The following is a 12396-nucleotide window of genomic DNA, read 5'->3' as shown; positions in this document are numbered from 1 at the left end:
TTATAAAACAATTTTACTTTTTCAATTACAGATATCTACTGTAGCAAACAATAACAAATTATTTTATAGTATTTCTTACTATCATCTTTTTTTTTTTCAAAGTTTATTATTCAAGACATATGTGTTAAAGTGAATGTTTAGATTTAAGACTTTTTATAAAATTTTTGTCTAAAATATTTTTTATAAAACTTGCAAAAATTTTAGTTTACAACTGAAATTAATAAACTACACATTTCTAGTCATTGGAATATTTTGAAATAGTTTGTCACAAAAGCTTAATCTGAGTAATAAGTTTTTATTTTAAAGTGGAATTCCTGTAAACTTTAAAACTTAATATTAGGTTTTAAAAGCAAAAAAATTTGTTACTAAAAAAATTAAACACTAAAACTAATGTGTAATTGAATACCAGTTACACTGCTGTCCAATTAGTTGAATACTGAATTATGTGATGAAATATTTCTTAGGCTATGTATACTGAGTTTGGACAGTGATAATCATTCTTGATAATCATTCTTAACCACCTTGCTGCTGCTAACATGTAATTAATTTAGACTTTTGTACTTTTGTACTTTTGTTGTTTTAATGTAAAGTTCTTTTTTTAAGAATGTTATTTCTTATAAGCTGGTTCTTAGTTTATTTATATTTCCATTTAAAGTAGTTTCTAAAGTGTATAATTCTTAAAGTTTCTTTAATTCAACATGTTGATTCAAGTCATGCCTAGTTAAGATTGCAGTGATATTCTATTTAAAACCTTCCAGATGTAGTTTCAGGATTGAACTCAATTGTTATTATATTGTTTATTGTAAAGATCTTTTTTCAATAATGATTAACACTTTTGTTTGATTAATTTTATATAAGTTTTAAGTAGTTTATTCTTGTTTTGATTATGCAATCTTATAATATAATAACGTTAGATTTAATTTGTGTGTAAAAGTTTTGATTAAATTTTCTAAAGTATGGTGTTCTTTATTTTTAGTGTTTGATATGTTCTTCAATATAAAATCAATATATTCCTCAATAACACCCAAGTTCATGCCTAATTTTTATAAAGAGCAAAGAATACTTTTAAGTATCAGTTAGTTCTAACTTGAATTAATTTAGTTATGATGTTTAGTTTGATTGTACACTACACTTCAATTGTTTTATAAAAAAAAAATTAATTATACTTGGTTATAGGTTATTGTCCATATAAATTATTTTGTCATCAAAATGGTCGGAATGGTATTACTTGTGATTGTAGTTGGTGGATTTTTTTATTCGTTGGCTAAGTTGGAGCAACCGAGAACTCTGAAGCTTGACATGAGCCGAGTAAGTTTGTAAAAAAACATTATTATTTAAAGTTTGATGTTAATGTTTTAAATTTATTGACTTCTTTTTTTTATGAAAAAACTTCTCTCAATAGTAATCAAATTTTGCTGTTATAAGTTATTATTTAATATCTAAGATTTATCGAGAAACATCGTCTGTACATAAAAGCAAAGTAAATAAAGCTTATTTTTACAGCTAAAAATAGCTACAACTTGTTTTTGTTTTAATAAATTTAATTTGTACAAACAATTAAATATTATGATTTCACAATATGTCTAACACTTAAAACTTATTTTTTTTTATTGTTAATTGCTAGTTAATAGCTTGATATTAATATTTTTTTAGGTCATCAATTAGACCCTGTATGCAAAACCAGCCACTTCATAAGCAATCGGGCTGGATTCAGACTAGACTGAAATTTGTTTTGTTATTAAAAGACATTAGTCTGGTCCTGGACAAAACGTTAAAAGGTATACGTGTTGGACGACTCGATGACCGAAATGTTTTTTTCGTGCACCAGTTTTTAGGACCAAACTTTTTGAGCGCTTTTTTTGTCGTTTAATAAACAAATGTATAAATTTTATATGTTTTTAGAAAAATTATTGAAAAATAAAGTATTTAATTTTTTTTAATCTGTCGTTTACTAGCTCATGTTGAAATTTGGGTTAAGTGAACAAACTGTGTGACTAAATATTGTTTAAAAAAGCTTCTAAATTCAAAACTAGCCAAGCATAAAACCTGCTAGAATATCCATATCAATCTGTTGAATTTTCTAAAGTCAATTGACTTAAGACAAAACAATTTATTTGATTGTTTACGAAAGCATATTAAAACTAAAATTATATATTTTATAAATACTATTCGCTTGATGGCAGTAAAAACTAGCAGTTGACCGTTTTTTCACCTTAACTGTATTTAAAATTTTTGATTCATAACATCAATAAAACTTAAAAACAAACTGTGTTCCAGCAACTCAAATCTTAATAATTTAAAAGTCGACACTATTTTGTTTAAATTTAAAAATATTTCAAACGCAACTGTTAATGTAATTTTCTCCCTTTTAAGCTTTAAACTTATTTTTTCGAACAAAAACTTATGGTTTAGTTCTTTTTCAACTCATGTTGTAAAAAAGTATATATAAAACATTAATGTTCTACGTATTTAGTGTTCAGTTATTTTCTAAAATTATTTAATTGGTGTGTTATTGTTGTTCAAGTGTTTACAAAACTGTATCAAATAAGACTTAAAGAGACATTTAATTTAAATTAGAAATTAACGATTTGAAAGCTTGTATAATAATTGGCCATAATATGGTGTATGCTTATCAGATCGTTAATGGACAGAATTAAACGCAGTTTTTAGTTCTACGCAAGCTTTTAATGTTCAATACTGCTTGACATGAAAATGCACTTGTTCAGTATTGATATACTTTACAGAGTAGATTAAAATCAAGTTTACAGTTCTAATGTAATTGAAAATACACATCGTTTAAAAATAAATTAACTCATACCTTTAATACTTAAATTTATAGTAAAAAAAATAGTATTTTATTTTGGGTAAATCAAAAAATAAGTGAAATACTTTTTAGCTAGCAAGTAGTAACAAAAATTTTGAACAAATATTAACTAATTATTAACTCTTCGAATGTGATTAGTACAAGCAGTTAAGTGGACTCTTGAAAAATTTATGAAAAAGTTCAAAACAAAATAATATGTGCTAATCTTCTAAATTTTTTACAAAGCAAAAAACATCTGTTGTCGATACAATACATTAAAGTTTATTATATGGAAAAATTGTGTACAGAAATCAGAATATAAAAACATTTTTCGAATCAGCACACACGATTTGTTTCTAAACAAACGTTAAATCAAAGTAAACAAAATCTATAAAAGTAATAAAATTAACTATAACAAAACTTTATACTTGACGAAAATTTTATAAATATTAGAACAAATATATTTTTTATGTCTTAATGCTTGATATAGCTTTAAAAACTTGTGTTATTATTACTTTTAAAAATTCAAGTTGTAAAATATAAAAAAGAAAGCACTAAAAAAGAAAAATTGATTTGTCAACAACAACAGTTCGGTGTTTGTTAAGTCCGTTTTTATCTTAAAAACCTTTTTTTAAAACGTCTTTTTATGTTCAGATTATTTTTAACGAAATTAAATCTAACAATTTGCTTGAACAAGTCTTAGACCTTTTAATTTGTGGAATTTTACGTATATAGTTAATTTTTATCATAAAAACTAATTCCTAATTTGTAAAAGTAAAAGGATATATAGGCCTATGCTTAGTAAACAAAAGTAATACGACCAAGAAAATGTATTTAAGCTTTTATTAAATATGTCCAAAATTTGTTATTTTACTCATCATTTTGTGTTAGTATTTAAAATTCAACCGTCTGAATAATTCTAACTTTTTAGTAGAGTAAGCTGTACTTAAGTAAAAATATGAAAAGTTTAAATAAATTGCGTTACTTAAATCAAAACAACATAAACTGAAACATTTAAATGGAAAATCTAAATTATTTGTCAAGAAAAACTAAATCAACTTTACCTATGATTTTACTTATTATTTTACTACTAAACTTCTATCTTTTAGATGGTATTTTGCTTTAATAACATAATAAACTAAAATACATATGCTTTTTAAAACATTTACTGGTAGTTTGACTAAAACTTTTTAAAAGTATGTTTAACTTAATCAACTCAATTTATGATGAAATATTTAATGCAATTTTCAGTCAGTGAGATTTATCTTTTAATTTTATTCAGATATTTTAACATAATTAAATTTTAGTTCAAGTTTGTAATAAGTTGATAACAATTAAATGTTTATATTTAATTTTACTTTTTATTGCTTATTAAACCCAATGTTTACAATAATATATGAGCATGTTTGTATGATCAACAACCATTAACTTTTGTCTATTTTCGATTTGCAAACAATCAAATTTAAGTAATTTTACATTGTTGTGTTTTTTTGCAAACAATTAATCTATTACAAAGCCAGAACTAAAGCGTTTTTGCCAGCCAGCACACGAAACAAAAACAGTACGTGATCACGTACAGTGTATTATGTAAGCCACTTCAACTTGAGCATTGTCATCGTGAGCGCTTCAACATATGCACTGCCATCATGAGCGCTTCAACATATGCACTACAAACCACAATCTGCATTTCGAGTGCTGCAATGTAATGTTCTCATTTGTCAATGTTAAAATTTGAACTTGACGTCTGTGATTAAAAATACTGCGGCGGGTAATTTTGACCGCAAGTGAAATGTCGTCATGTTTTTTATGTACGCGTGTTATTTAATAAATTGATTTGCGGTAAATTTTCGAGCTGGAAACATTGATTTTTACCCGTCAAGTATTTATTTTTCTACTGGTTTTAGTGTTTATTTATTTTATTAAAAACATATGTTAAACTTTTAATTAGCCGCAAACCCATTGTTTTCATACAAACTTGAAAATTTTGATTGCTAAATCAATATTCGACTATTTTTTTATATCTTTTTGAAAAGCTATAATATTTTTTATGTATATATACCGTAAAAATTCCAATTTTCAATATCAAACTGAATACATTGACTGTTGACTGTTAAAAATGAAATTGGTTATCATTCTTGCTCTTATCGGATGCTGCATTGCTGCTCCATGCTACGGCCCAGGACCAATGACTGGTAAGAAACTGAATAAAATAAAATACATTATACTGTGCATAATTTAATAACTATTGTTAACAGTACTAAAACTGATTTCAAAGAGTTTTATAATAAAATTTCAACAGTAGTAATGTTTTAGTATAGTAGAAACAAAACGTACTTGAAAACAAATATGTGTCTTAACTTTATAATTTAAAATTTAACCACAGTTTTTTTCATTACTCAACTTTTAAAGCCATGTTTTCTTCTTTTAAACAATTTAATTTATAAATTTAAATCATACTAAAATCCTAAAGTATAATATAAGAAACACTAAGCATACAACTTTAAAAGATAGGTACTACAACTAAAAACTAAGATTTAAGATAAAAGTGTGGTGAAAGTTTTTTTTTGAATATAAAAAAATAAAATATATGTACGATAACGTATAAGCAAACTTATTTTTTGACTGTTTTTGTTTAAAGTTTTTCCAAACTTACTAAAGTCCCTACATTTAACATTAGTACTTTCCACCAAATTAGATTTTACTTATATTAGTTTAGTGAAGTAAAAAAAATAGATATTTTTAGTTATTTATACTTATTTTTTAGGTAAGGGAGCCTACCACCCAGGACCAGGTATTTATTATTTTTAATTATTTTCATAAAAAAAACTAAACGACTATGTGTTTGATATATGCAAAAATATCATTAACAAAATAAATTAAGTTGGTGGATTTTGTGCATAAAAATTTATAGAAACGGCAAATAACTAAAATTAAAACAGTTAATACTGTAAGCAACAATTTAGTATGCTAATTAAAGCTTTTTATTTCATTTATTAAATTTATGAACAACATTTCTCATTGATTTACTACTAAAATTTTTGAAAATTTAAAAAATTAAGCTTTGAGACAGCTGTTTTAAAATTTATACAAGTTTTTTTAATAAAAAAACAACTTTGCTAAATGTTTTTGAATTTTCAACATAAACATAAGTCCAAAACGGCAAAGCCGCACAAACTAAACGGTAAAAGTAATAAATGAGAAAAGTCAGCCTTAGCACTTTTCTATAAAGAACATTATATTATTAATAGTTTAAAATATCCAAGAAAATATACCCAGTTTAAAGAATTATCACAAAGTGTTAGTACAATTGTATATTTATAACTTAAAAACCTAAACCGACTTATAAAATATGTTATCTTTCAGTTTGATTTTTGTAATATAAAATTAAACTGCGATTGGCATTAAAGTTAATTACCAAGTTTGTCACTGTTACTACTATCTATTATTTATTTAGTAAGATATTAATGTTAAGTTTAAACTTTACCTATTTCAGTACGCTATCATACGTTTACCTATCATAGGTCAAATTGCTAATGATTAAGTAAGGAAGATAAATTTTAAATATTGTCGTTAACTTAAAACTTAGATAACCATAGTTGTAGAAATAATTAGTACCTTTTAAATGTTACGAATTTTACAATGTTTTTATGATAACATTTTAATTTTATTAACTAAACTAAGAAGAAATTCTTAATAAAGCAAATGTAGGAACAGCATTCCGTAAAAAAAAATGAAAACACTGTTTTACAATTGGCTTAGGTTTTAATTTCACAAGTTTTTTTTAAGTTTAAACATATTATTTCCTTTTTCCTGTTTGTAGCTTTGCTTTGTTTTGTATCTAACACTTTAAACAAAGCTTAATATAAAGCATTGAATCATAGTTACTATATTTACAAATCTATAAAAGTAAAAGTCTAATAAGTCAAAAGATATTTTATTAACGATACCAAAAAGGTTACCAAAACATTTACTTTAAACAAAATCTTATTTTAATAAGTAATTATGTGTACTTTCTTTTTTAAATTCAACATGTGTTTTTACTATTTGTTTTTAGGTTACCAAAAAGGTTACCAACCAGGCTACCAAAAGGGTTAGTTTAAATAAATGATTGAAAATAATTTTTGATGTATGAGAAAAAAAAATAAAACTAATATTTATATTGTTAACTATCAAACTATATAAGTTTTCAGGGTTTTTATTATCTTTATTACACGAAAATTGGTTCATTTTTTATCATACTGAGTAAAAAGTTCTTAATTTTTTTTTATTAAATATAATGATGAAAACAAAATTATTTTTATAACGTTCAAATTTTTTTTTCTTTTCTAAGAATTTATCGTTAGCATCACACTAAATTTTGTTCAACTTTTTTTCGTGTTTAGTAGAAAAACCACAATATATTATCAATCAAATAAAAACAATAAAACTAAATTAATTTTGTTATAAAAAGTTTTTATTTATTTTTCAGGATACGCACCAGGTGGCTACGCACCAGGATGTAGTGGACAACGTTACCACCCAGGATACGTTGGACAACCAAGTAAGTATATATATATATATATATATATATATCTAATATATATATATATATATATATGTATGTATCACAGATGTTCTTGTGCTAAAACTTTATTTCAACTAACGGCGTTTCACTGCTCTCAAATAAATTTAAGAACAGATCTACGGAGTCTATAAAATGTTAACACACATTAGAGAAAAAAAGCAGAAAAAAGCATGTATAATTATGTATAGTGTTTATCTAGGTAGTAACTATAAATGGACTTTATGGTTTAAAAACAAAGTTTGGGATAAAAGCATAAAATTATAAAATTGTCTACAAAAAAAACAAATTTAATAAAAGTAGGCACTAACCTCAAAAAGCTCTAAGAATAGACAGGTTTTAAAAATGAAAATTAAATTGAGTTGTGCAGAAATGTTACGTCATAATAATTTTAACAAGTTGTTCAATAATTTATACAGCTTAAAAACATGAAGTATTAAACTTGCAAGTATATGCAAGTTTTGTGAAATAAATTAGTACATAAATAGACAGAGTTATTTAAAGTAGAATCGTCGGTTATGGGGACAGATATTCGATAAATCTTGCCGCTTATTCAGAAGTAGATTAAGAAAGATTGAGAAAGAAAGAGAAGTAGATTGTTAAGCGGCAAGATTTATCGAATATCTGTCCCCATAACCGACGATTCTACTTTAAATAATTCTGTCTATTTATGTACTAATTTATTTAACAAAACTTGCATATACTTGCAAGTTTAATACTTCATGTTTTTAAGCTGTATAAATTATTGAACAACTTGTTAAAATTATTATGACGTAACATTTCTGCACAACTCAATTTAATTTTCATTTTTAAAACCTGTCTATTCTTAGAGCTTTTTGAGGTTAGTGCCTACTTTTATTAAATTTGTTTTTTTTTGTAGACAATTTTATAATTTTATGCTTTTATCCCAAACTTTGTTTTTAAACCATAAAGTCCATTTATAGTTATTACCTAGATAAACACTATACATAATTATACATGCTTTTTTCTGCTTTTTTTCTCTAATGTGTGTTAACATTTTATAGACTCCGTAGATCTGTTCTTAAATTTATTTGAGAGCAGTGAAACGCCGTTAGTTGAAATAAAGTTTTAGCACAAGAACATCTGTGATATACATTCCGATAAGCTTAGCTTATCAGGATCTCCAGGATTTAACGCCTTATTACGTTACATCTTATATATGTATGTATATATATTATTAATTTAAAAACGAATTGTACAGTAATCTTCCTTTATTGCACCGACATATGTTTCTGCGCTTTAACGGATTATCACACAGAAACATATTTTGGTACAATGAAGGAAGATTACTGTATAATTTGTTTTTGTTTTATAATCAAGTGAACTTGTTTCACTAGGGTCTTTTGTTATCAAACAATTTAATTTTTGTTTTGAATAGTTATATATAAATTATTAAGAAAATTCGAGTTTGAAAATAACAGTACATATGTAACATAAAAACAATGAAAAGATTTTTAATTTTGAGCTTTTTAAAAGCCCTTCAAGTGGGCTCTTTGGAAGGTGATCGAATTTATATAAACACATTATTTTCTATATATAACTAAATCACCTTCCACAGAGCCCTCTTTAAGGGCTAATATTCATTTGTTTAAGATATTTGTATATTATTTTACAGTGTACGCCTCTCTTTGTATGTATTAATGATATACTTTTTTTTTACTTTTTTTTACTTAACGCACCACTATATATGCTTACATTATGTGTTTCTATTTATTTTTTCAGTGTATGCACCGCTATATAAGTTTATATCATACTTTATAATTATTTATTTCGTTTTTTTTTCCAGTGTACGCCCCACACCCACAACCTCAATACCAACCAACTCCAGGTAACTTTTATATCTAATTTAATAATAAATAAACATGTATATATTGTTATAATTATACAATTTCGTATTTTTCTTTGTTATTTTCTTACCAACGTATAAAAACTTAACTGAGAACACGTATTAAGCGCTGAAACAGCCGTAAAAAGTGGAAACTTGTTTTTTACATGTTTTAGTCATTTGTGCATTTATCTAAAAAGTTATACACTTTTTTTCTGTTTTTGTTTTTAGTCTGTATGTGTGTGTTTATGATATAAAGTAACAGCTGATATCAAAAACTTATCAACTGTTATTTATCAAGTAAAATTTTTGCAAGTGCGCAATAACCACAAAAGTTGTTTGGTAAGGTAAATATGTATATAAACATAAAATATATTTTACAATAAAAGCAACAAAATAAAACTAAAATCAAGAACAACCAAGGCAAAACAAAACTTGTACAGAATTTGTTGTAAAGATTAGCCAACTAAAATTATTCAACTTCATTTGAAACGGATTAATGTGTTTTTTGTGATTCTTTGTAAACAAATTGTGTTTGCATTATTATTGTTCTGATGAAACGCGTAGAATTTAAATTAAACAATCAGAACATTAGTTGTTTTTTGTATGATTAATATTTTTTAATATAGATAAACAATGACCACATATTATTTTTACAGTTTACGGAGGACAGCAAAGTATGTTTTTTGAATTGTTTACTAGTAAAATATATTCATAATTACATATTCTAAATAAAATTTAACTAGCTAGTTAACAATGTCAGTTAACGTACTTATTTATATTAAAAAACCATTAAGTGTAAAATTTTTATATGTAAACATTTTGAATAAAGTTATTTTTTTGTATCAAAACATAAAACTTCTTAATTTGTAATACAAGTTTGTATATAGTTTAGTTAAAAATAAATATTTGTGACTACTTTTTACTGAAACAGTATATTTACTTAAGTGATTTTAAAAACTTAATTAATTTATTATTTATAGAAATAACAATACTGTGACTACACTTCAAGTTGAAAGACTTGTTCTAATTTTTAGCAAATTTATCATAATAAATATTATGTTTATTTAATTATTATCTGATATATTTTTTTTAATTTATTTTACAGAATACGGACCAGGACCATACGTCCCAGGCCCACAAAAAGGTAATTAATTCTATATTAAAATTTGCAATCACCTGATTTTTTCAAATATTTATATATAAACGTGTTTTGTTGACATTTAATAAAAACTTTAAAAATATAATTCAACTTCTATGAGTTTTTAAAATTATACTGGGTACTTATCCATTCGAAAAGCGTAAAATAATTTTCATGGTTTCAAGCGTGCTTTTATAACTATCATAATTATGTTTAGTTTTGCTTGTAAACAACATTAACATTACTACTGAAAAATCATAGCTAATTTACTGGTTTAATTTTTTTTTAAGTGTTTTTTATTTTATTTGTTACTATTTAACTGTTAATTAATTTTAACTCTTTTTCAGGTTACAACCCAGGATACAACCCACAAAAGGGTTTCATGCCAGGAAAGAAGATGATGTAAAAACATTTTCGCAAATTTAACAAAAATGTCATTATTTTTTAATATGTGACTTTAATAAACTTTAAAAAGAAAACGTTGTTTTTTTTGTCTTAGTTTGTGAGTAGTCAACTATAATCTTAAGTTTACCATAATAAAGTACTAAATAGTTTTTTCTTGTTAAATTTGCGCTTGTTTTAGTTAAACTTAGTATTTGTAAAAGTAGACAAAGTAAACGATAAAGTAATTAGTACAAAAATTCGAAAAAAGGAGAAAAAACGTTTTATTTGACGCAGTGAAATTTTTATTTTATTATTTATTTGTGCATTTATTTCGGCAACATTTAGGTAAAAATTTCAAGGAATTTACAACTATCAAATATCAACAACAAACGAAGTGTTCTGTTTGATTAATTTTTAAACAACGCCGTAGTACATTTATATTGTGCAATTCTGGAACTTACACTTTTTACTCGGCTTCTCAACAGTGAAGTTATGAAGATTCATTTTTACAATCAATTACTACTAATAATAGAAAACAAATTAGTCAACGCTTGTAACAAATACGCTAGTATCTAACTGAGTTTTATACTGTTATGTTTTATAAGAAGGCTTTTAAACAAAACGTTTCTTGAATTATTTGTGGATAGCTATTTTAAAACACTATACTTGGTACTTAAGATTTTAGAAAAAAACATCGAAAAGTTAAAAACTTTTACAATAGAATTACAATGCTATGGAGAACAATAAAAGTAATCAAATGATATTTTTTCAATTTAAGTAATTTTTTTGAAAACATGTTTTTTGTTATATTTTTGAACCTCTCATAGTTTTCTTTTTAATAAAAGTTTTTTTTTCCGGTAATTTAGAATCTCTAGTTAAGCAAATAGTATAAAACTAAATCAATATTTTGAATTTTTTTACTGGTACAAACTTAAAATATATAACATATACTAATTATTTGACTATATAACAAACAATAGATTTATACGACCGTTTCGTATAAGAGATATATTACCTGATATACTCCTCACTAATAATAAATGCTCAGCTCCATTTTAACTAGTCAAGCGCTATTGACCTAATCTTTTAAAAAAAATATTAATATATAACATATAAAACATGAGACAAATAATAATGATATACAATCGAAAGATGTTAGACACGCAAGAGAAGGAGAAGTGAGTAGGTAACTGTAGAAAGCAATAATGTCCGGTTAATGGTAAATGTAATTTATGTATTGGTAAATCTGATTTATAAAGCGACCGTGAAAACAGAAAACCAAACCAAGTTTTATGCTGGCTCTACTGGACGAACGTTTAAAGATCGCTGCACAAAACACAGGTACAGCTTTAAACATAAAAAAAAACATAGAAATGCGACAACTTTATCACAGTGTGTTTGGAAACTCAAAAATAACAGAGTTGACTTTAAAGTTTACTGGAAAAGTTCAAGAAGAACAAAAAAGAAATTTAGTTTTAAAATTGGATGTAAATTATGCCAAGCAGAAAAAATTAAAATTTTAAAAATTTAAGAATCAGAATCTCTTAACAAAAGAAAAGAATTGCAAACTGGTTGTTTACATTACCGAAAACAGTTAATATAAAAACTGTGTTATTAATTTTGATCAAAATACACTAATAAATTACTCTATTATTACGTAG

The 12396-nt window shown here is 24.7% G+C and overlaps 1 protein-coding gene across 1 annotated transcript; it reads left to right on the top strand.

The window, feature by feature from the left end:
- Positions 1–4865: 4865 nt before the first annotated feature.
- LOC145844661 (uncharacterized) lies at positions 4866–10830 on the top strand. The gene is made up of 8 exons (XM_082952066.1): positions 4866–4995; positions 5568–5594; positions 6858–6893; positions 7272–7343; positions 9172–9213; positions 9870–9887; positions 10319–10357; positions 10699–10830. The coding sequence occupies exons 1-8, from the start codon at positions 4920–4922 to the stop codon at positions 10755–10757; spliced, it is 369 nt and encodes a 122-aa protein (XP_082808192.1). The 5' UTR covers positions 4866–4919; the 3' UTR covers positions 10758–10830.
- The last annotated feature ends 1566 nt before the right edge of the window (positions 10831–12396 follow it).

This window comes from Thalia democratica, chromosome 9 (genome assembly GCF_965202585.1).
Source record: "Thalia democratica chromosome 9, ktThaDemo2.hap1.1, whole genome shotgun sequence".
NCBI classification, from domain to species: domain Eukaryota; kingdom Metazoa; phylum Chordata; class Thaliacea; order Salpida; family Salpidae; genus Thalia; species Thalia democratica.
The sequence above is the reverse complement of the archived record's forward strand: the minus strand, read 5'-3'. Positions and strand labels throughout refer to the sequence as shown.

Coding starts and splice junctions, on each gene's coding strand:
- LOC145844661 (XM_082952066.1), top strand. CDS start 4,920: ATGAAATTGGTTATCATTCTTGCTCTTATCGGATGCTGCATTGCTGCT. Junction 6,894..7,271: donor CCAACCAGGCTACCAAAAGG/GTTAGTTTAAAT, acceptor TTTATTTTTCAG/GATACGCACCAGGTGGCTAC. Junction 10,358..10,698: donor CGTCCCAGGCCCACAAAAAG/GTAATTAATTCT, acceptor ACTCTTTTTCAG/GTTACAACCCAGGATACAAC.